The 24,252-nt window shown below is 47.0% G+C and overlaps 1 protein-coding gene across 1 annotated transcript in view; it reads right to left on the bottom strand.

The window, feature by feature from the left end:
* Positions 1-24,252, bottom strand: part of NIT2 (nitrilase family member 2) — a 502,164-nt gene that overhangs the window by 290,335 nt on the left and 187,577 nt on the right. The window contains exon 5 of the mRNA XM_086934539.1: positions 23,312-23,405. Within this exon, the coding sequence (XP_086790665.1) occupies positions 23,312-23,405 (94 nt within the window). The remainder of the gene's footprint in view (positions 1-23,311; positions 23,406-24,252) is intronic.

Below are 24,252 nucleotides of genomic sequence, written 5' to 3'. Positions count from 1 at the left end.
TGCCTACTTGTACCACGTCATGATTGACATCAGCATCAGCATCATCGTCATCATCATCCTCATCATCATCATCCACCACCTGATTGTCATCAGGGGCATCTTCTGCTGATGGCTGACCCTCTTCTCCACTGCCTGTAAGACCTGTGTTAGATTCTTTCCTAGCATCATACTCTTCCATAAGCTCTATCAGGTGCTTGAGGGTAGGGGTTGAACCCTGTTTTAACTTTCTTGAAGTGCACAATTGCCTTAAATCATGGAAAGTTAGGGTATCATATCTGGAAGTATCCTTAAAGGATCTACCTCCACTGGGAAAGAACTACTTGGTTCTCCTCTCAGAGACATGATCTAGTGAGGTGTGGTGTGTGCACCTGCCTACACTAAGTGTTACCTACTAACTCTCTTTAGGAGTTGTAGTCAGGGTGTGCTAGGCCCTTTGCTCTACAACAACTAAGTTCAGTAGAACGTAAGTATTTTAAGACTTGTATTTATATGTACCTCAAGGTACCTTAATGTGATCTTTCAATGATATCTCAAGATATTATGGTAAAACAATCAGTAAGCTCTTATCCCAACCGCTGCACACTAATGTGAGAAGTTGGCCTGATATGTGATGGCCACTATTCTAGTGGGCACCATGTATCAGTCCAAACAACCCTTAAGGTGATGGTTGTAAAGTCAACCTTATAGACCAGCTATCCTAGTGGTAGCATGGACAAAGCAGTCTTAGGCTAATACTTCAGAGAGCATGTGAAGCCAATTGTTTTACCAATAATAACCCCTTGATAACCAAATAAAAGGATACCACACAAGGTATATATCAAATATATATGCATTTACTACTAACACAACCACTCTGCACTCTTTATGTGGTCAGAGTTAGAGATACAGCACAAGTTACACAATAAGCATACTATAAGTTGCACAAATACAATTCTGCCCTAGGGGCCTCATGAACCATATACTAAGTAAGTGGTGTAAGAACCACTTCAGGACAGGGGAATAGGTCTAGGGCCTAGGGAATCGCTGGGACTACACTGAACAACCAAAGGTTAGGAAGTAGGAGTCTCACAGGATGCGTGTGCAGTGTCTAAACACACACGCGAGTTCTCATAGACTTTCAATGGGAACGTAAAAGTTAGAAACTAGTTGATTTCGGACAGTCCGGGTGGACTTGAGGGGAAACCCAGTTAAAACAGGACACTTGGATATTTATTACCCATGGGAGCACCGGAGTTCTTGAGTTACCTCACCCAGGGAAGCCGGGTGCATAGGTGTGAAGTTGTGTCGGGTTTCGTCGTCGATTCCTATGGAGAGCTGCAATAAGATGCTGCAGGCGACCAGTAGGAAGATGTCAGGATGGATCCAAGAGTGGATCGAAGAAGTGAAGAACCTGAAAGCAGAGTGGACAGAGTCTGTGTCACTAGCCAGTGACCAGGAAAGAACCAGGAAGGAACCAGGCGATGTTGAGCTGCGAACAGTTAAAGAAGTGAAGCTTGTTTCTGCAGCCCTGTGGACCAGGAGGCGTCGACGACGACCAGGGGCTGGATATGGACTGTCCCACGAAGGCTCTCACTGTTGGCGGTATCGGCTTCCAGATTGGAGTCAACAAGCCTTGGCAAAGGCAAGCCACGCAGGAAGTGAAGATCGGCTTCTTGTACAGACCAGCAAGGTCTGTGGAGCTTCCCCTTTACAGGAAAGCAAGAGCTAACCCAGAGCAACCAGGAAAGCAGTGTTCTTTCAAAATGGAGTCTTCAAGATGGCCACTAGGCCAGCGGGCTAGCAACCACGAAGATGTGTCAAGAGGAAATGCAAAAGCAGGCCCCACGCGGCACTCGTGGAGTGTGGAGGGCTGAGCTTCGGTGCACTTACGACTCGGGGTCGGGGCTTCTCAAGTCTCAATGCCCAACTTCGAGGACGCCTCAGAAGCTGCACAATTTAGCAAAGAGCAAAATGGCCAGGTGTCCGGTCCCACGTCTCTCGTGTCCGCCACGGGTCTCAGCTTTGCTGGAGGGGTGCGTAGGTGTCCGAGAAGTCTGGAAGTCCAGTCCTGTGAAGTAGAGTCGTCGGGATCCTTCGGGAGCATCGACAAAGCAAGCCGACAATTCGCTAGATGGTGCCTGTTTGCACAGGGTGGTCACCCCTGGACCACAAGGGAGATTCTTCAGTCTTCTAGTTGCAGTAGAATGTCGAAGGTCCAGAGTTTCAGTTCAGGATAATCTAAAGTCTCTAGAATCAGCTCCTAGCTTTATACTGATTAGAGGGGCTGGATTACCTGCTAGGTCCCTCTTATGGGTGGGACCAGGGAAAGGGGTGGTTACACCCCTTTCCCTTTGTCCAGTTTCGCGCCAGAGCTGGGGCTGGAGTGCCCCAGCAACTGGTTAGAACCGGGCAATGCATGGAGCACCTTGTGTGCCCCAGGCAGTGTCTCATTTCATTAAACCCACCCTGCCCCAATACACAATAGCCTATCTGGGGAGGTGCTAGCACCTCCCAAAGCAGGAAACCTATTGTCCAGGCCTCCCTCGCTGGAAGGGCTCCCAGCTGCAGGAGGTCAGACTTGTGTGTGTGGCAGCAGCATCCATTTTGTGATGCTGAGGCTTTGTTTAACTTTAACCGGGTAAAGCTACAACTACATGTCTTCTCCCTCTAGAAGGGTGGAATGCTACCCCAGCCGCCAGTATTCCAAAGCGTATGACACCTTACACAACATGTTTTGATAAAGCCAAACCAAAGTTAGCATTAACCGCGAGGATTATAATGCACTTAAGAGTATATGGTATGGCTATATCATAGAACAGCTATAAGGACATGGTTCCGAAAGCTGCAGACAGGCTCAGCTCATACTAGAGCACCATCTCACATAAAACCAAGCACTCTGCCTTCAGGATTGTCACTTGGAGAGCAAAAAACAATGGATTTAGGCCCGGATCCTTGTACTGGGGTGAATGTAAGACATTGATCTCCATTCTGTCCATCAAATTGTTTTTTGTAATTTTCAGGATTGTCAAGGCCTGCCATAGGAGTGACTGATAGGTATATATGTGCCTATATGTAATGGTAGGTATAGGGATACTATACCTAAGCAAGGGGTGATTACACAACCTTGCCCCAGCTGAGTGTTCAGCCAGTTGTGTCAATGTGGATGCCAGCCAGGGGTGGCATCATACATGCTGCAGCCCCTGGTAGGCCTTGGATGCACCTATGCCCTGGGTACCTATGGTACATTATTCAGGGGCTCACAAAGGTGACCTAATACCCAATTGGATATGTACCTAAAGTACATGGTATGAATTTAAAGAGAGATCAGCTGGGCTGTGGGTCTGATTAGTAGGCCTGCAGCCACACTAAAGTCGAGAAACCAGTATATCAGAGCAAAAAGTGGGGGTGACCATAGGAAGAAGACCCTACTCTCCTACAACCGGTTGCTGGGGCACTCAGCCCCAGCTCTGGTGCAAAACTGGACAAAGGGAAAGGGGTGTAAACACTCCCTCCCCAGGTCCACTCATAGGAGGGACCTTAGAGTTAGTCCAACCCCTAAACTTACTATAAGTATAGAATCCCAGTCCCTAGGACTTTAGATTACCCTGGACGAAACTCTGCAACATATATCCTGGACCTTCGACATTCTATTTCGACTGGAAGACGGAAGAAATCTCCCTTGTGGTCAAGGAGTGACCACCCTGTTCAAACAGGCACCAACAGCATCTTTGCCAGTCTGCATTTTCGAGGCTCCCGCCGGACCCTGAAGAATCTGCGAGACAGGACATAGACTTCCAGACATCTCTGACCCTGATCTTCGCTCCTAGCAAAGCTGAGACCCATGGCGGACAAGAGAGACGTGGGACCGGAACTCCTGGACATCTTGCATTTTGCTACCTGCATCGACTTCCCGAGGTATCCCGAAGTTGTGCATTGGGGTGCTTGAAGCCCCAACCCAGAGCACTTTTTGCACTGAAGCTCAGAGGCCCACACTCCACGAGTGTCCCGTGGGCCCGCTTAGTGCATTTCAGCTTGACGCGTCTTCGCGGTTCCTATTCCATTGGTTAGTGAGCCCCCAAAAAGACCAATCTTGAAACTACTTTGCTTTCCTGGATGCTCCAGGCGTGCTCCAGCTTTCCTGCAAAGGAGAAGCGCCCCAGACCTTCCTGGTCTGCACCGAAGCCAATCTCGACATCTTGCGTGGATTGCATTTGCCAAGGCTTGTTGGGTCCAATCTGGATACCGACACCGTAGTCAACTAGATCCTTTGTGGGACAGTTCAAATCCAGCTCCTGGTTGTCGTCGACGCCTCCTGATCCTCGTGGCTGAAGAGACAAATTTCACCTTTTCACCTGAAATCACCAGACATCTGGTGGCATCTTTCTATCGCCGCCCTGGTCGCTAGCTAGTAGCCCAGACTCTATCTCCTCTGCTTTCAGGTTCTTCACATCCCTGATCTACCCTTGGATCCACCCGGGCTCTTTTCCTCTGGTCGCCTGCAGCACTTCTGCGTAGCTCTCCATTGGAATCGACGACGAAACCCAACACTAAAAGACACCTATGCACCCGGCTTCTCTGGGTGAGGTAACACAAGTACTCCGGTGCTCCAGTGGGTATTGACTCTCCAAGTGTCCTAGTCTAAAAGGGTTCCATTACAGATCACCTCCTTGTACCCTTATTCTTAAAAATTGTAACTTGTTCATTTACCATAGAAAGTCAATGGTAACCCGAGGCTGTGTTTAGACACAGCGCGCGTCTCCCGTGGACCTCCTACATCCTAACCTTTGGTTGTCCTGAGAAGCCCCAGCGATTCTACAGGCCCTAGGCCTGCTTCCTATTCCTCACGTGGTTCTTATACCACTATTTTATTATATGGTTTGTGAGGCCCCTAGGGCAAAACGTTTACTGTGCAACTTATCGTATGCTAATTATTATTATTATATTTCTTATATAGCGCCAGAATCGACCCCCGCAGGGGTATCTCCGCGCTTGCCTTGGGAACCCGTCCTGGTTTTTCCCTGTGAGATAGCCCCTACAGGGCATCCCCAAGGTGAAAGCCAGGCATCCCGCCGCGGGGGGCCGTTGTGGAGATTAAGCAAGCTTAATGCCCAGAGTTGCAGAGTGTGAACCCATGATTAGGTCAGGCACCGAAGCGAGAATTATCGAGTCTGTGGACATTTGAGCTCAACACCCTGCTGCGTCGGGAATTGAACCCTGGTCCCGGGTCTGACCTCTGCTTCAGGGTCTGCCTGCTCTAACCAGTGAGCCACACTTCTCCACTACAAGGAATTAAGTTCCTTGTATTGTATTTTTACCTCTGACCTCATAAAGAGTATAGAGGGGTTCTGTTTAGAATAAATACATATATATTTGATATATACCTTGTGTGGTGTGCTTACATTTGGTACTCAAGAGATTATAAATAGTAAAACAACTTGCGTAACTCGTCTCCACGTCTTAGCCTGAAAGCTGCTCTCCACTGCAAGGTTAGCTTTCTATAAGGTTGACTTTATAACCTACCATCAATAAGGGTCGATTGGACTGGTGCAAGGTGCCCACTAGAATTGTGGACATCATATACCAGGCCAACTTCTCACACTGGGGAGCCCGTATCAGAGTAAATTGTGGTAAAGTGTGAATCTCTTTCTGAGGTATGCTGCAAGAATTGTGTTCTTTATTGGGTGTATGCCACTAGGCCATAAGTGGTGTACTAAGAAGGCCACTGTTTTGGAAAGGGGGGTTTTGGTTGGTTGGTTGGGAAACAGGGCAAAGGCGAGGGACGGGGGCAGCTGCCAAGTTACACGTAAGAACTCAAGCCATGTAGTGAACTCCTGACATGCTTCCTACCTTTGGACGGCTGAATCAGATTATTTATGAAAAACGAATTCTGAAATTGATGTTATCTGAAAATACCATCAAAGTATAGCTAAGTCCCTTGGGCCACTGTCTGCTCTGCGGAAGTCAACCAACAGGATTCTCAAAGGGGCATGTGTCCCAATGGGCACGCTACCTTTTGTAAATCAATTTCTGCTTTTAGGTTTCTGTAACTGATCAATTGTTTGCAATCACACGTGTGGTCATAAATCATTGGCATATACCAATATGACTCGTAATTAGGTTGAGACGCCCCAATCCCATTCCCTCTGAAATGTAATTCGGAATTGGTTGTAAATCGGAAAGGCTTTTGGGAACTAAATATAAAAAAAAGTCATATGTGGTTGCAAACCCTAGGAGTTTGTGATCGCAAAATGACTTTCTACGTCTGGGCACTGATTTCTTCGAGTTTATAGTGAATGCAGTGCAGGTGACCTAGGAGTCTCTTGGGTCGGAAGGGTCACTCTAATCAGAGATTCCTCCAGATTTCCGAAGGAGGAATGCTTCTATGTATGGTTTTAAGGAACAAAGGCTTCGGGTTCTCAATCCATTAAGATGATTTTCCTGACACATTTAGAGTATGGAGCCTTTGAGAGGTCGAAAATTCACGTTATGACATGGGTGATGCCTTACAGGGGACAAAATTCACCTTCCCAGGGAGGCTCCAATGAGCTCAGGTGGTTGTGAAAGCATCTGGAAGAGATGTGCCCTTTCAGAAGTCTGAATTTTACGATAGAGTCAGACACAAACGAGCAAGGTCCAGTCAATGTAGTTTAATGAGTAACAGGAGCAAGAGGTCCCCTCCAGAGCTAAAGCGTCACGTAAAAAGGAATCTAGAAATGATGGCAGGCTCTTTTGCAGTCAAATCATTACAAAAGGCAGAGGGAAGTGCTGCTTCCTTCCAAGAATGGGATATTTATTGTTGGTTCGATACAACAATTATCTGTGAGGTATCACATCCCATACTCTGGATGTGATTTCAAGGGATTTCTGATGGTACGGCTTGGGGAACCAGAGTGTGACCCAGGGGTGGCTGAATGGACACCTTCTCCTGAGATTAGGGACAGTTTCTGAAGCAAACATTTCCCCAATCTGCACAGAGTCCTATAGCACAAGCATGGCATCAATTTCTTTGGGAACCTGTTTTTTTTGGAATCTCCAATTCAGCATCCCCAGTCAAACGGTCTCTACAAGGGACCTTGTGGTCAGCAATATGTATGACGTTACCACGCATTCATTCACCACGCACGTTTTAACTACGCATATTTTATAACGCATACCACTACCACGCATTCACATTCACTTACATTTAAAATACCTTCACCACGCAATCCAGTTTCTCACATAATTTTACCACGCATACCATTAGTACAAAATCCAGTCACAGTCTAACACTGCCACCTACTGTTCAATGGTCACATTACTTCCTAATGCAACAAATTAACAATTATGTGGTTTACAGGTTTGCTAACATGTTAACATTTTGTATTTTTTGGGGGACACCCCCCAAAACCCCCCTTTTTAATTACCCTTTAACATATAAACTACTTACCCAAATGCATTGTAAACACCTACATGGTAAAGACTTGCGTGGTAAAAGTAATTACGATGTAAAAAATACTTTGTAATTGCTTTTCGTTGTAAAAAACGTCATGGTAAAAAGGCTGTTCCCCGCCTGAAAGACATATTACAATCTCCTCTGGACATGAATGCGTGCAGGGCACCACAGTGTGAGAATACCAACTAAAGTGTTAATTACTGCTTTTGAAAAAAGCAAGCTGCCTTCTGAGATGTCCGGTATTAACATTTCTTGGATGTGTATAATGTGTTTTGGTTATTCCTAAATTGGCTCAACAATAATTTATCATCACTCAAGGCTGCGTTATGTAAGCAGATTGCACTAACTCACATTATGTCATGCTAAAGAGGATTGGATGCGAGGTATATGTTCATGACTTTTTTTTTAGTTATGGTGTTAATATTTGTGGTCTAATAATATAAGAAAATGAAAACACACCTTTTACTGAGATTAATATTATATGTGCTCTTATGCCTCATTGTTTACGAAGAATGAGCGAAGGAACTGTCACCCTGTCGTTCAAAGCAACTTTTTCTACAAATGTACCTTCATTAATTAGATAAAAGATTAGGTACAGTTACATCATGAAACAAAAGTAATGCAGGCAGGAGCTTTTCGGTATGGATTTATCCCTTGAACGTACGCAAATATACAAAGCAGATTTTTCACTGAACAGTTATGAATGATCAACTACATTGTGCTCTTATTTTGAGGTTTCTCTTTTCCATTCAGTAGTGGACCATTCGGTCATGTCTTTAGCACAATTCCTCAAATCTGGTAGTGAACCGTATCCTATTAAATAGTAGAGCTAACTCTGCAGCCTTTATTCTCATTCTATGTTTAATCTTGAGGAGATTCCCTTCCTGTATAAGAGCAACTTTATTTTCCATTAGAAAACCATAGGTGTCAGGGCCATAGCGTCATCCCAGTCGGGGAACTCGTAAATGACCATACCACACACGGAGATTGGTATCACCCATCTTTACCTGTCTGCATGTAACTGAGAACTCAACATTCTAAAGCAACCTTCACCTCAATACTCTGTACCCATTATGTCCTATCTCTACGGAGTTCATCAGGTGTCCTTTGGTCAACACCACTTGAAAAGGTTCTGCATCAAAGAGAGCATCCGATTTTCTTTACCACTGACGGGCAAGCACTTTGTCTCCTCTCTGGAAAGCGTTTTCATGCCAACTTCGGTCAGCATATGTCTTCATCTTTTCTTTCTAAAACAATTCCATCGTACCAGTTGCATTCTTATCTCTTTCTCTCTGTGTGGTCCACTGAGGTATCTTGTTTGTCATTGCTCTCTCATGAACATCAATGTTGCCAGACTTTCACCAGTGGTTGAGTAAGGTGTTGAACAGTAAGCTCTCAATGTAGAATTTAACACAATTTGTAAACTGAGCTTCTCGAGGGTAGTACGCTGCCCAGCTTTCTTTAGCACGCTCATAACTCTTTCAAGGAGTCCGTTGGCCTGCAGCCACAGAACAAGTGCTCTTTTGATGCTTTATATTCAGATGCTCTAAGAAGTTTTTGAACTCTCGGCTATTCAAAGGCGTGCCATTGTCAGATTTTAGAATGGCTGGAAAGCCTCATGTCGCAAAGATGTCATTCAGTCTCAATAACTCAGACTTGGGTGGTGGGGGAGAGATTCTCAATCAATGGAACTCACGAGTATTCATCCAGTCACCATCAGGTGATGTCCGTGGGCGATTGAACCAAAAAGTCAATGGCTATTATCGCGCAGGCATGCTTCTGGGGTTCTGACATGCTAAGGGAGTGTTGAGTAACTTTTGTACATAGGCAGCTGCATAGATGGTAGGCCTTTAATTCCTTCTCAATTTGCTTGTCGACCTACATAAACCAGACTTGGTCTTGGAGAGCTTGTTTAGTGGCAACTATTCCCCTATGTCCTTCGTGGGCCACTTCAATAATTTTCTGCAGCCGACTCTCGGGAATCGAGATTCTGAACTCTCACAATATAACTTCTTCTTGAGTTAGGGACAGTTCATCTTTGACATATCTGTATATTTGATAACCACCCTCACTAGTGAGAGGTTCAGTGTGTTGGTTCCATGACTGATGAGCAATAATTTCTTTCAACTATTGTGGCAGTTATAATCTGGGCTAACAAAATGGCAGCTGGTGCGTTTGATTTTTACAATAAAGTTCATATAAGCTTCAGCGGACTTGGATGGAGTGCAATGACTTTGAATGGGCACTCTCGAAAAGTAGTCAGCAGGGTTCCGATCCTTTCGTGGACAATGCACAATATTATAATTGTACTTTTATAGCTATAGTCCCCAGCGTTCAATGCGAGCAGGCATCTTGGCTTTTGGATTGTCAAATATTGCTGGTAAAGCTTGATGATCAGTTACCAACCTAAAATGCTTTCCATACAGGAATACATGGAAGTGTTCACATGCTCATACCACAGCTAAACTTTCCTTTTCAGGCAGTAGGTAGGCACATTCTGGTTGGGACAAAATTCTACTTGCATACACCCAAATATGCCTCTGAGTGTCCGCTGTGCTGTGCAAGGATAGCACCTAACACAACAGGGCCAGCGTTTAACAACCAACATATGACGTTTTGTACTAAGTATAGCCATTTCAGTAGCATTCTCAATGGCATATTTGATTTTCTTAAAACTGTTCTCACATTCATGCAACCACTGAAATGAAACATTCTTTTTTGTCACCTCTCTCAATGGAGCACATACAGTGTCAAAGTCTTGTATATATCTAGAACAGTAGCTGGCCATGCCAAGAAATGAACAGACGATCTAAGCATCTTGTGGGGGATCAGCATTTGGCAGTGCTTGACCTTTGGAAGGATAAGGTGTCATACCCACATCAGAAAAGATACAGGCAAAGAATCTTAACTTTGTCTTATGGAACTTACATTTATTGACATTCAATGTCAAAACTGCATCAGCTTTTAAACGATATACACGTATGAGTGCCTTATCTGCTCTTTTTGTGTATCTCCGACAACCAATATAGCATCACTGTATTTGAATGCATTCATGACAGGGTGTATGATGCAGTAAATGGTATTTCGCAAAATGTTCTGCAGTTGATAAGACAACAAAGCTCAGCCTTCTGTATCAAAACAAACCAACATATGTAGAAATGGTTCTAATGTACCTGCAGTTTTCTTCGCGTTCCAACTGATGATAACCTTTCTTTAAATCAAGGTGAGAGAAAACCTTTGCTGATTTGACAACACAAGTAAATGGTGCAACGTGTGTTTGTTCTCGTTCAATTGCGAGGTTTGCCTGATTCGTGTCAAAGCATATCGATACCACTTCTTCACTGTCCTTTTTTGGGAACTACTAAGATGGGATAAACTCATGGCGTTGGACCATTAGAACGTTCAATGATAACATGCTTGAGTAGCAATTCAAGTTCTTTTTCAACATCATCTCGTAGATGAAAAGCAAATTTGCCTATGTCTCTGAGCAACATGACAGACGTTCTCATTAATATGCAACTTAACTTTCATAGTCTTAAGTGTTCCGGAGCCATGAAACAATGAAGGTAAATGACTTACTATTTCATGGTGAGCATTCAAGTTGTAGTTCACAAAATCAGTCACATATCTGCAGGGCAACTGTGCGGAAGCTTAGTAGACAAGCACTAGAGGCTATCTCTTGAATCACAGGGATGGGTGCTTGCTCCTTCGTTTTCTTGTGTTTCATTGCTGCTACAAATGAACCTTGACTTTTCAAGGTTGTCAATACAGCACATGTATGCACTTCAGTTAGGACGGCATAAGTTGTGTTAAGGGATGCAGTTCATTATATTTCTCATCAGGCATAATGTTTATTGATGCATCACTGTCAATGATGAAAGGTATTGAACAACCGTTTATTCTCAGTGTATTTTTCAGACAATGTTTGAATGACTTTAATGGTTTGGCATGTCAACTTTTCTTTGACTTTCATTTTTCTTTGCATGCAGCAAGTCCAACATGTGCACACTTTTCTGAAGTAAACATCAAAATGGCACAAACATCTTCTTCGCTTTCCATTGAAACTGATATTGAGGAAATGTTTGATGACAATCTACTTCATTCAGTGCCAATGTGTAGTACCCGAGGTGTCCGCTGGGCCTTGTGGGTGCACTTCGAAAGTTCCAGTGGCCATTTTGTCTTTGCCCCGTGACAGACTGTTACCTCCTTGGCTTTGCACACCGTCACAAAATGGTTCTCCTTCCCACAGCCCTTACATATATGTCCAATGGCAGAAAATGTGCTGTCGTGTGGAAATGAAAGTCCAAAATATAACTTCTTTTCACATGTAGACATCATCTTGTGTCCTTCAGTCTTTTGCTTTAAATTGCATTTCACAATCATGACTGATTAATTCTGAACACCTCCGGTCTCCATGGCAGCACCTTGTAGCCATTAACACTCGTTCCAGACTCTGAGTTTCTCGCAACATTCGCTATCTGAACAAATAAGACACACATCCATCTATGGCCCGGAGATGTTTGGCTTCTTCATCATTAAATTAATCAAACTTACAAGGTTTGAGTGTGACAAGTCTTTCTACCAAATTCATTGATGGGTTCACCAACTCTGTCACTCTTGACTGAAAATATATCTTTCATAGTCAACATTGGGCATTGGATTGAACTCGAGATTTAACCTCATAGCTGCTATGGAACGTCCAGCTCCAGTGCTGGACATTCCATTGAGCAGGTGAGGTTCAAACGATCAACGGCAGCACTACGGAGGTAGTGGTGCCGTCGGCCGCCGAACGTGAGCAGCACCTAAGGGGTTAAGGTTTCTTTAATCTGTTTGTCAGTTTGCAACATTTTCTTTATGACTTCCTTTACGCCATCAACAGGAGATGTCTTAGGTGTGTGATAATCTTTTTGATATCACTCTCTTCAAGTGCATCAATGAAATCTTCAACTGTCTCTATCCAAGTCATCCATCTGTCACCAATATTTTGCTTTTTGGCGGTATCGAATAATGATAGTTGTTTCAAAAACATGACAGCATTGTAGACCAGTGTGGAATACAATGAGGAGGGACGTGGCGGTCTTCTGGCAACTGTTTCTAACTCATTCTCTACAAGACCTTGCGACGTACTTGCCCCAGGATCATCATTGATGATAACTGGAAATGTTATTTTCTTCTTGGTCTCCATTGGAACAACAAACTACCACTATACTAAACCCCTCGCTGATTTTCACTCTTAGAAGAACTGTGGGATTGTTCTGAGCCTCACTCAGCGACCTTGGTGGCTTCCCAGTTCAGGTATGGACAGTTCCATCAACACAACCCCAGGTACGTCTCCTTGGGCTGCTTTGCCCAGTGCTGTGGTAGGAAGACTCTATTTAATTACTTCTGGTACGCAGATAACCATTTATTACCTCTAGGTCGCTTTATTTCAGGCATTGCTGTGCACTTGCCTACACCTGGTTGATCTCTGGCTCACAGCACCCATAATCGTAGCATTATCTTGCACTTGGCTGTCACTTTGAACTTTTTGAAACCAGGTTGATTTCTGCTTGGCAGCCCTTGTAATTGCATCATTATCACTCTCTACTAGGTATAAATCTATGCTGCATAGTAGCGCGGTATATTTATGTATGGCCTGACAAACAGGTCCTCAATCAATGATCTGTAGATTCTCTGTAAATGCTTTCATTTTTAACTGCTTCACAGCAGTTGGAACTGCACTTTGACTCCACAAGCATTCAGTGTCAATTCTGTATTTCGACGGTACACGTGGCACTAACAAGTGGTTTGCCTCGAACACTGAAACCTCTCTGTGACAGCATTGTCAATTTTAGGGTTACTTATCCTCTAACTCCTTGCCATTTGTAGCAGCTTTCCAGCCAGGGTAACCATAAATGACTATGAGACACATGGAGCTTGGTATCACAGTATGACGTCTTTATGCGTCTACGCGTGTAACTGCAAACTCAACATTCTAAAATACCCTTCACTGCAATACATCGATTATGGCATAGCTCTACAGTGTTCATCAGGAGCCAAAATGGTTTCCTCATTACTAACTCTCCAGACAGTACAAGCGCCAAGCCACACACAAGCCACAAAAGTTGGATGGATGATTCAGAAAGTGTGTATAGATGCTCCAGTTTTATTTTTACCTCAAAGATAAAAGTGAAATGGAAAAAAAGGTTTTTAAGGCCAGTGGCCGATTGGATGATATTTTGAGGCATGGACTAGTCAGGGAAGTCCTTGTTTAAGGAGTTTTATTTTAAATTAACTGATCAAATGGCCTAAGGAGTGCTTGATAAACTTTAAACAAGCATAATCGGAGCTTCGTTGTTTTTCACATCAAATGTAGTTGAATGTCTAAATTCTATTAAAGATACAAAGGCTAGCATTTCCCCACCTGTTACAAAGTCAAGGCTGAATGTGGTATCTTTGTGTTGAGATAGTATGTGTAATTTAATTTGCTCCAATGAGTGTGATAATATTGCTGTCAAAAACAAGATTGGATGATTGTTCGAACCACTTTCTCGGTCCATGTCAGATAATTAATGAGTTTCTTTCTTTTTTCCTTCTGGAATAGAATGAGGATTGTATGCATTAGCGGATGATGTCGACATGTTCTAAACAAGAAATAGTAACAAGTAGTCAACTTCTTTTTAATGAAAAAAATGTTCTTTATTCAAAATATTCCAACAAAAAAGAGTCTCAGCCAACGCGTTTTGTTCAGCAGAATGAACTTCGTCAGGGCCGAAAAAAGTGTAACATTAATAAAATAAATATACACAAATGACTCAATGAACACAGGACAAAACAATAAAACAATTAAAAAAGACATCATTGAAAATGACACCACTCTGAAATGTGTACAAATAACTAAATAATCACAGGACAGAAGGATTACAAAAAGAGTACATCTAACACATTACTGAATTTGACACCATGCGACCAACAGGGGACATGCCCCCTAAATTGCAATGTGCAGTTACATGGAGTCGACAGCTGGCCTAAAAACAGTGAACAACTGTTAACAAAAAAATGCAAAACAAAGAAAATGAAAAGCAATACACGTAAAACAGAACTGATTCCTGGTACAGGTCAGTGTATTAAAATGAGAGGTCCAGACCCGCCGGCGCGTGTACCTAACACATTTATATATTTCTCAATCATCATTATATTAGCTAATCCCCTATTTATATTTCGTGGAGTGTCTCAAAATGGTGGCCTAATATTTGGGATGTGGCACCAGGCATTGGTCTAGGCAAGAAAACCCCAAGTGGCTTTGTGGTCAGAGTTCCTCAAAGGATTAGGACCTGCCTATGTAAACCACGAATGTATGGTCTCTAAGGGATATAATTACTGGGTACATATACAAACAAATGGGGGCGAATGCCCGACGCCCCACGACATGCAGCACAAAGCAAGTAAAAGCACAAAAAAAGGAAGGGGCCAGGCTGCGGAAGATCGTAATGATGATAACACAGAAGAGGGGACCGAGGCAGGGGAGAAAGAGACATGAAAACGCACATATCGTATGTGTTAATGAGGCATAATTCAAAATGGATCCTTGATAGCGTGGTCTCCTGTATAGCAGGAGACCACGCTATCAAGGAACCATTTTGTTACTTGTTGTTACTTAAACAGTGGACCAGGGTAGTGCACCACTCCATCATTTCACAGAATCCGGTTTTATCTGCCTAGCAGTTTGCATATCTCAACGGCAAGTGCAGGAGCAGTCTGTGCACACCAATTGTGACTATATTATTGATTTTTTAGAACGGGAAAACAGCAAAAAGGTGCAGCCATTGGAGTCCGCTGTTGATTCTTTCCCCCCACAAAAAATAAGAAATACTAAAGTCACTAAATGTCCTCCAAACAGGAGGATACTACTGTGATCAGACAGATATTGTATTTTTTTTTTTATAAATCTTTTTATTATAAAACATGCTCCAGCCAAATCACACAGTGGTCGGCAGAAGTAATACATGGATACATAAAAACACATCATCATTTACATTACATGTCATCATCTCGGCCATCATGATAAATCAAACCTCCTATACCCCTCCTAGCCCTGACCCCAAATGTCTGGGGCCCACACCAGCAGGGTTGTCGTGAATGGAAATCACTGCGTACTGAAGTGCCACCCCCTCCCATACCCTGTTTATTCCCCCCCGCGCCACCCATCCAACCCCTCCCCCCTCAGGAAGGGAGCAGGACTCTGGGCCTATTATAGCTATTAGTCTGACGCAGAGTTAGCATGGGTGTCTACTGATTCTCCTCTGTATAGCCTCCATGGCCCCCACACTTTCTCCCATTTCTTTGGGCATCCTCTGCTCTTATAAATAACTCTTTCCGCCCTTTGGCACCAATCGAAGTCCCTTTCCCACTCTTCCACCGTAGGCACCACCTCACTTCCCCAGAGTCGTGCTATATTTCTTTTTGCAACCATGCTAGCTAGTGCCAACCATATCTGGTCACCTTTACGCCATGTAATATCACTCGTTACCCCCAGGATATGCCATCGAGCCTCTAGCGGTACTTCTGCCCCCACTACCTCCGCCATGATATCAGCCTAGACCAATAAGTCCTAATCTTGGCGCAATCCCACAGTATGTGGAAGAACGTGCCCTCTTCCCCGCACCCCGTGAGGCCAAACTTAGAATCTGCATAGCCTATCCGGTGCTGTGTCGTGCGTGGGGTGTAAGAGCGATGTAGTATACGAAGCTGGACCAATCTGAACCGAGCCCTAATCGCCACCTCCCTTGGGCCTTGCAATGCTTCTCTCCAGTCGCCGTCTTCTAGTAGCCCTACGTCTGTCTCCCACTTCTCCCTCAGAGGGCCCAGGGGGTCAGCCCGGTTGTTGATCAGTTTTTTTTTATAGGTGAGGGAGATCGCTTTGTCTATCATTGGATCCATCAACAACCGGTCCTCAAGCGGGGCATATTCCGGTAGTTGGTCCTCCGACTGCAATTGCCCCCGGATGGCATGTCTAAGCTGTTGGTAATGCAGGAACTCTCCCGGTCCCATTAGGAATTCCGTCTGTAGGGTTGCAAAGTCCATCATGTCACCTTTCTTCCAAATGTCCCCTAGTCTATCAATGCTGATAAGGCTACATGCACGGAAGCCTTTCAGTTTGGCCACTGCCGGGAGAAAGTTCTCGGCCCATAAGGGGGTCTGGTCAGTCAGTTTCGCTCCCCATCCCAACAATTTTGTCGCTTTCTTCCACACCTCGACAACTGCATTCGTCTGGGGCGGGAGAGTCCGACGGCATGTGCCCCTATGGTAGAGGGCCGCCCGGTAGGTCGCGTCTCCAAAGACCATGCGGTACCCCTGTACGCCGGTTCCTCCACAGGTGCGAACGCCCAACCATTAACATTGACTAGCTGGGACGCCCAGTAATACAGGCGGACGTCCGGGACCGCAAGCCCCCCTCATACACCCCTATCTGTAGCTTCCTGAGAGCTAACCTAGGACAGCCCCCACTCCACAACAGAGACCACTGTTCTGATTCGGCCGCTCGAAAGAACTGCTCCGGCACCATAAACGGCGCGCTCTGCAGCGCATAGAGCAGACGAGGGAGGGCCATCATCTTGAATAAGACCGCTTGGCCCATTAGGGACAGTGGGAGAGTCCTCCAGTGTACGACATCGCCGCGCAGCCGCTCCAATTGAGCCATCACATTCAGGCGCATATATCCCGCCTCTGTTTTCGATATCCAGATCCCCAGATACCGAAACACCTCCTTCCATACGAGCCCGCCGCACTCATCCGTCACGCACGGCGTCGGGCCTTCCAATACATGTCCCAGGGACTTACCCCAGTTGATCTGGTATTGAGAGAAGGCGCCAAACCTGAGGAGAATCTCCAGCAGTCTCTGGATGGAAGCCTCAGGACGTTGGACATACAGCAGGACATCGTCGGCGTACAATGAAATGCGCTCTTCCCAGCCGCCCCCAGATCTATTCCCCACACCAATGGGTCCGCCCGCACCCAGGTCGCCAAAGGCTCCAGAGCCAAGGCGAAGAGGGTCGGGGAGAGCGGGCAGCCCTGCTTCGTGCCCCGCTCTAATTGAAACTCCCTGGACAAGACTCCGTTCACTCTGACCCTCGCCAGGGGTTCGGTGTATAACAATCCTACCCATGCTCGGAATTTGTCCCCTAACCCCATCTTAGCCAGGACTGCGTTGATATAGTGCCATTCTATACTATCGAATGCCATATGGGCGTCAAGCGATAGCAAGGCCACCGGGATGCTCGGTCGGGCCGCTGTCATCTGCATTACCCCATAGAGGCGTCGTAAGTTAAGACGGGTGTTCCTATGTGGCATAAAGCCGACTGATCCGGGTGGATCAGGGATTGTATCACCGCTCCCAGCCTGGTGGCCAGGATTTTGCCCAGGACCTTTGTCTCAAAATTAAGAAGTGATATAGGTCTATATGAGCTACATAGGTCTTGTGGCTTTCCAGACTTGTGGATCACCACAATCGTGGCCGAGCGAAAGTCCTTCGCCAATCGCCCCACCTGTTGGGCTTCTGTATACAGGCGCAGCATATGGGGCGCTATTTTACCAGCAACACATCGAAACGCCTCCGCCGGGAACCCGTTGGGCCCCGGTGCTGTCCCGACTTGCAAGTCGCTCATAGTATGTTCTATTTCCACCACTGTAATGTCAGTGTCAAGGATATCCCTGTCTGTCTCCTCGAAAGAGGGCGTCTGTAAGGGGGCCAGAAAATCCTCACAGTCTCGTTCCATCCGCTGGGTGTGTGACCTGTAGACCGTTTCATAATAACTAGCGAACTCTTCCACTATGCCTGCACTCGTGGTCTGTAGCTGTCCCTCCTGTGTCTTTATCCCTGACACCCAGTTCCGCTCCCTGTCCCTCCTCTCCAGCCAGGCTATCATTTTGTTGGCCTTGTCCCCTAGATCATACACCCGCCGCTGGGTCGCTAACGCTCGTGATCGCGTCTGATCCGCCAACACATCATGCATTTCCTTCTTTAAGAGTCGTAATCTATGTTGCCTGTCTTGCTGTTGCTCCCGAGTTTCCTCCCTGTCCCTTTCTAATTCCAGATATTGCGTTTCTAATCTGTCGATCTGTGCCGCTTTCTCCTTTCTCAGTTTGCCCGCCTCCGCCTGCACGAAATCCCTTACTACTCTCTTGTAGACCTCCCAAACTATGCTGTGTGACTGAACCGAGCCAACGTAATCAGCAAAGTACTGATCTACCCGTTCTCGGAACTGTGTCTGAAACTCTTGATCTTTGAACATGAAAGTGTCAAGCCTAGGGGGGGCACTCCAATCCCTCCCGGGGCCCAGTAGTTCTACCTCCACCGGTGAGTGGTCCGAGATGCCTCTGGCCTTATGGCACCCACCATGAAAGGAGTTCATGCCCCCTGCCTATGTGAATAGGTAGTCCAGCCTAGAACCCGACCCATGTGCCACAGATATATGTGTATACTGAGGAGTGTGGGGGTTGTGTGCTCTCCAGAGGTCTACCAAACCCGTCGCCTGTGCAAAATCTCTGAGGTGACTCACCCTCCCTCTGGATGTCGAGCCCAATGACCTATCCATGTCCTCCGCCATAACCTCATTCATGTCTCCCCCAGAGGCAGGATGCCTGCCGGCATGTCGAGGAGCAGTTTCCCAATATCGGGAAGGGTAGTACTGTGTAATCGTGGGGGAACATAGAGTGAACAGATATTAAGGGTCAGGCCCTCCCATTGTCCAGTAAGAGCCCCATAGTGCCCCAGGGGGTCTACCCAGTGTTGTCTGATCACCAGTGGAAGGGAATTTGTAATCAGTATCCCAGCAACTCTCGAGCCTGTGGTAAAGCCGGCGTGCGCCCTCAGCGTGTAACCAAATCTATTGCGGGCCTTGTAATGATTCCCTATGAGGTGTGATTCTTGGAGCAGGACTATGTCGGGCCGTGCCTATGCAGATATTGCAACAACAAAGTACGTTTAATCCTATCCTGCAAGCCGTTGACATTCCAGGAAAGCAGATGATCCGTCCGTGCCTTTGTCTTATGCATCATAGATGTAAAGCAGTACCGACTGCATGGGGAGTACCCACCCCCGTCCACTCCCCGCCACCCTCCCGCCCACCACCGGTGTCTCTGGAGCTAAAAGAACTTTGTCGGAACTCAACTTTCCTGTTGTAAATGAACATGCGGACAGCCCCCCCAACTCCCGGATCCCCCCCCCCCCCTGCCACCCTGCTTCGCGGACCAAACGGGCCCGACATACCCCAACAAGCAGAGCGCCTGTCGCCCAGGCAACGAAAAATTTAGGGGCAAAAGTGGCAACCAAAAAGCCAATCCGAGGGTACTACCCGGCCCCAGTCAATTAGCATAGTCCACCACAGCTGCAAGTCCAGACACGAACATATCCTACAACCCAGTACCCCCCAACAATGGTCGCCCCCCCCCCCCAATATGTTACCACATGGCCACCATGGCAGTGGCGCCTCAATCTCATCATAGGTTCGCGGCATGTCCCAACATGGCCATCGCCCAGCCACTTCTAGTCCCAGGCAGTGATCGCTCCACCTGGTGCAGTGCCCGCCCATGTTTCTCTCGTTGGGCCTCACTCTTCCGAATCATCCCAAGTCCGGCGAGGCCGATAAACTGCGTGTTCCCACTCTGTCCGGTGTCCGAGGAGCACTGCGTTCTCGAGGTTCGCCCCCCCCCCCCCCGAAACCAGCGACGATGCTGGGGACCGGGTCCCGGTATCTCTCCATCCTCCCTCTCCCCGCGGGCCATGTGAGGGGTGCTCCGATTCCTCAATCCACGCCATGGCGTCTTCCGGGGACGTGAAAAAGAAGGATTTACCTCTGGCCCGGATCTTAAGGCGTGCTGGAAAGAACATCATGTACTTTAGGCTCCTTGCACGGAGCTCTTTCTTAACTCCGTCAAACGAGCGGCGTTCTTGTCGAACCTTCAGGGTGAAATCAGGGAAGAACCGGATCACCGCATTTTCAAGCCGTAGGTCTCCATGTTGGCGGGCCGCCTGCAGAATGGCGTCCCGGTCCCTGAAGTTCAGAATCCGGGCGACAATGGTCCTCGGGGGGGGGGGGGCCCGGGCGAGGCAGAGGGACCGGGGCTCGGTGGGCTCGCTCTATGACAAAGAACTTGGACAGCCTCTTAGGTTGAAAATGCTGCAGGATTAGATCTTCGAAGAATAGGTCCATGCTCGGCCCTTCCATTTTTTCCGGTACACCTACCACCCTTATGTTGTTCTTTAGGGCCCTCCCTTCCTGGTCTTCCAGCCTTGCCGCCGCAAGCTTCTGCTGGTGGGTGAGATGCTGGACCTGCTGCTGCAACTGTTTGGTGGCGCGCTGGAGCTCCCCAATGTCTGTGGCATTACGAGAGGCTTTCTCTGACGTCTTGTTGAGGTCTGCTCGTTGCAGGGCCAGTTCGATGGCCACCTTATAGATTTTAGACTCCAGCGTTGTGCCCAGGGTCTGAATTGCCAGCATGATGGCAGACAAGGACGGTTACGACCCCTCCACTGCCTTCCCGAGGGCAGCGTCACTCCCTCCGCCCGTCGGGGCCGTGTACTGGTCGTTAGTGTTGACCTGGATGGCCGCGGAGGTCCTGGATTTGGTCACGTTTTTGGATTGAAGTCCAGGGGCACCAGCAGTGCCACTCCGAGCTCCTGAGCCCTCAGCATCGCCCCCCACAACTCGGCTCCTTGCTCCGGTCCCATCGCGTCGGGCCCCTGCCGCCAACTCATAGCACCACGCTAGCCCCACGCGGGGTGGCCACACGCCACGCAGCTCCCCCAGGACCCCGCAGCTCTTTCCGCCTCAGTCGACTGCCCGGGGGGGGGGGCTCCAGGACTCCTCTCGCTCCAACGACTACCAGCCTTCGCTGCAGGGTCCACGCCGCCGCGGCATGTCTCCGCACAAAGATAGAGTCCCCCCGGCCGGCCGGTACCTCTATCCAGAGGATGTCGGACCCCGGGCGCGACTGGTGTCCACACTTGCCTTCTACAACGCCCCAAGGCACTTCCAGATGCTCTCTCCCTTCTGGCAGGTTGGCGGGAGGGAGAGGGTGGGGGGTTGCAGCCAGTATCCACCTCCGGAGCCCCCCAGGTCCTCACACGTCGTCGCTCTACTCCCAGAAAGGGAGCCTGAAAGTCTCCTGTCACTCGATCCCTGCTGGTGTAACAGGGAGGCCGCTCCCAGCATCAGGTTTGCCATTACAGCCACTGCGGAGGGTCTGGGGGAAGCGGCAGTCCGCACGGGGATCTCCAGTCTGCAGCGCGAACCGGTCGCCTTCAAACGCGGCCGCACGCCGCCGACGCACTCACTCTCAGGCCGACCCCGCCGATGCGCGAGGCCGGGGCTGCACTCACAGTCCACAGTGTCAGCAGGCCGCAGCATTGCCCCTCTCGTCCGGACCTGCCGTGCTGATGCGCAGGTGCAGAGAGAAACCGGAGCGGGCTCCACCGGCACCGGAGCTCGTCTGCGATCAGGTCCCGCAGCCAGGTGGGAGAGGCAGCAGGATTTTGCACAGATTTCAGGGCCGTTTTGCCGACCCCGGGACGAGCCTCAAGACTATACGGCCATCTTAGCCACCGTCCAGCCACGCCCCGATATTGTATTTTTTAGACTGATTTTTTTCCGCCGGTGTTGATGGGATTTGATGTCTGTTAAAATGTATGTTTTACTTTGTTGCTGTAGGTTTTATTCAGGAAATAATAATAATATTCCCCTTCGTTTGTAGTAGTTTCTACTTTAATATGTTATTTTTCCTTAATCATTATGAACAGACAGGAAAGGACCAGCAGGCATTAAAAAGAAAGATACTGAACCAATACATTATCATATTAAGACAATTAAGCATTGCGTAGCCCTGCTCTGACAAGTTGTTAAAAACAGAATGATTCACCTCATACCGATCAGACTGGGACTGTGCTTACTCAAATGTAGAGGGTGCCCAAGAGAACGGGAGAAGATATGGGAGCCTGGCAGACTTATAGGGGAGGTAGTGTAGGCATTGTCACTACATGTTGTGAGTTGCTATTGTACTATTGGTTGCTCAGGAAAAGAAGATATGGTAATCTGATGTAACTGTTTCTCAGTTGTACTGATCACTGAGCAAGCATTAATCAAAAAAACTTTAAAATAAAACGTTTTTTTCATTATCTCGGATTTGTAAACAAATATTTTCAAAGATAAAATGTACTCCGGGTGGTGTCCATCAAGCATCTGCAGGTGAAGCCGATCTTTTTTCCTCATAATTTCCTGGCAGCCATCCTTTCCTAATGCCTATGCAGGTGAGACGATGGCCCTAGATCCAGCGCAACTCCTCCGCTAAGGTGGAGGAACGTTCCCCCACTGCTGTGTAGCAGTGAAATAAAGGAAAAATAAAATGATAATGACTTGCATTATTATCATTTAATTTTGTCCTGCTGCAGCAGCTTTGCGGGGCGGGGCTGCTCAGACTAGAGGAGCAGGGGGAGTGGTGAGTACACTATTTAAGTGTGCATGAATGTTTGGCCAGCCGACTCGGGCCACCCAAACATTCATGCGCACTTTGCATGTTCTCCACGCAGGCTGCATTACGTCTGCAGCGTCTGAGCGCCAAACCACAGAACCAATCACAACGCTACACTGCAGTGTTGTGATTGGCTATGTGAAGGTTGGGTGTGATTCCTGTTCCGGCCAGAGCGAGTGACTACAGAGGAGAGACGCGGCGAGGAAAGACGAGAAGGTAAGTTTTTTCTTTGTCTTTTTACACATGCTTTCCCTCCCCTCCTCTGTGTCCCCCACCTCCCGCCACCCCACACCCGATCCATGCCAGCCGCTACTGCTTAGATCATGCCACACTTATGCGGCACAGCAAATGTCATATCATTTAATTTATTGTAGAAAATGATTCCCTCTTACTCACGCGTGTCAAATACTGAGAAACTGTCTCCTGGACTCAGTGTTTCAGACTCCTGAAAGCATATTTTCCCAGGAACATTAATGTCGAATAAATGAATCTGTGTAACAAATCAGAAACAAGTGTTTATTAGATCAAGCACTAAAAAATTTACAAGGCTTCGCATGAAAATGGTCTAGGTTTGTCTTATTTTCGGGCAGAGTACATGGAAAAGACAGTAAAAAGTGTTGTGTTGTATAAGGGCTGGTGCTTAGGCCAAGAAAGGTGAAGCTGTTAATGCTTATAAACACAAAGGCAATTTACATGACATCACATCAACAAAAAGATTGACTCCCCGTATCTATGGGTCAAAATAAATGTGTTTCTCCACAGTCTGCAACTATTCCATGGTCACCAACGCAACGCTTGAGGTAAACAACATCTGGTGTGTTACAAAACACACCAGGGCGAACCTCACAAAGGAAACTTTGGAACTCACTAGATATCTACTTCAAAACCCATAAACCTCTGTGACTCATCATGCTTCCCATACCTTCCCACAGCCTCCTGGGGGCCGACCACACTTTCTCACAGCTTAAATAGCCCGTCACTCGTAGCCTGGAATGCTAAGCCGCATCGTGGTGGACCATCTTACATCTAACATCTTACATCTAGCTTCTTACCTCTTACATCTCACCTCTAACCTTGTTCTCACTTTCTATTTTCTCCTTCTTCCTCTTATCTACTCCGTTCCTTTCCTTTCCAACTCCAATTCCTTTGTTTTATAGCCTCTCAGGAACCCAGCGTAGGAAGGCTGCATGGTTGTTTGCCACATTGTCTTCAAGATCGTCCGGAATGACATGAACACCACCATGGGACATAATGCCTTTCTATACTGAATGATGTGTAATTACAAGTATTGATTGTATGTACATTGTAATTCCTGATTTGTATGCTATATAACCCTG

This window comes from Lissotriton vulgaris, chromosome 8, assembly GCF_964263255.1.
Source record: "Lissotriton vulgaris chromosome 8, aLisVul1.2, whole genome shotgun sequence".
Taxonomy (NCBI): Eukaryota; Metazoa; Chordata; class Amphibia; order Caudata; family Salamandridae; genus Lissotriton; species Lissotriton vulgaris.
The sequence above is the reverse complement of the archived record's forward strand: the minus strand, read 5'-3'. Positions and strand labels throughout refer to the sequence as shown.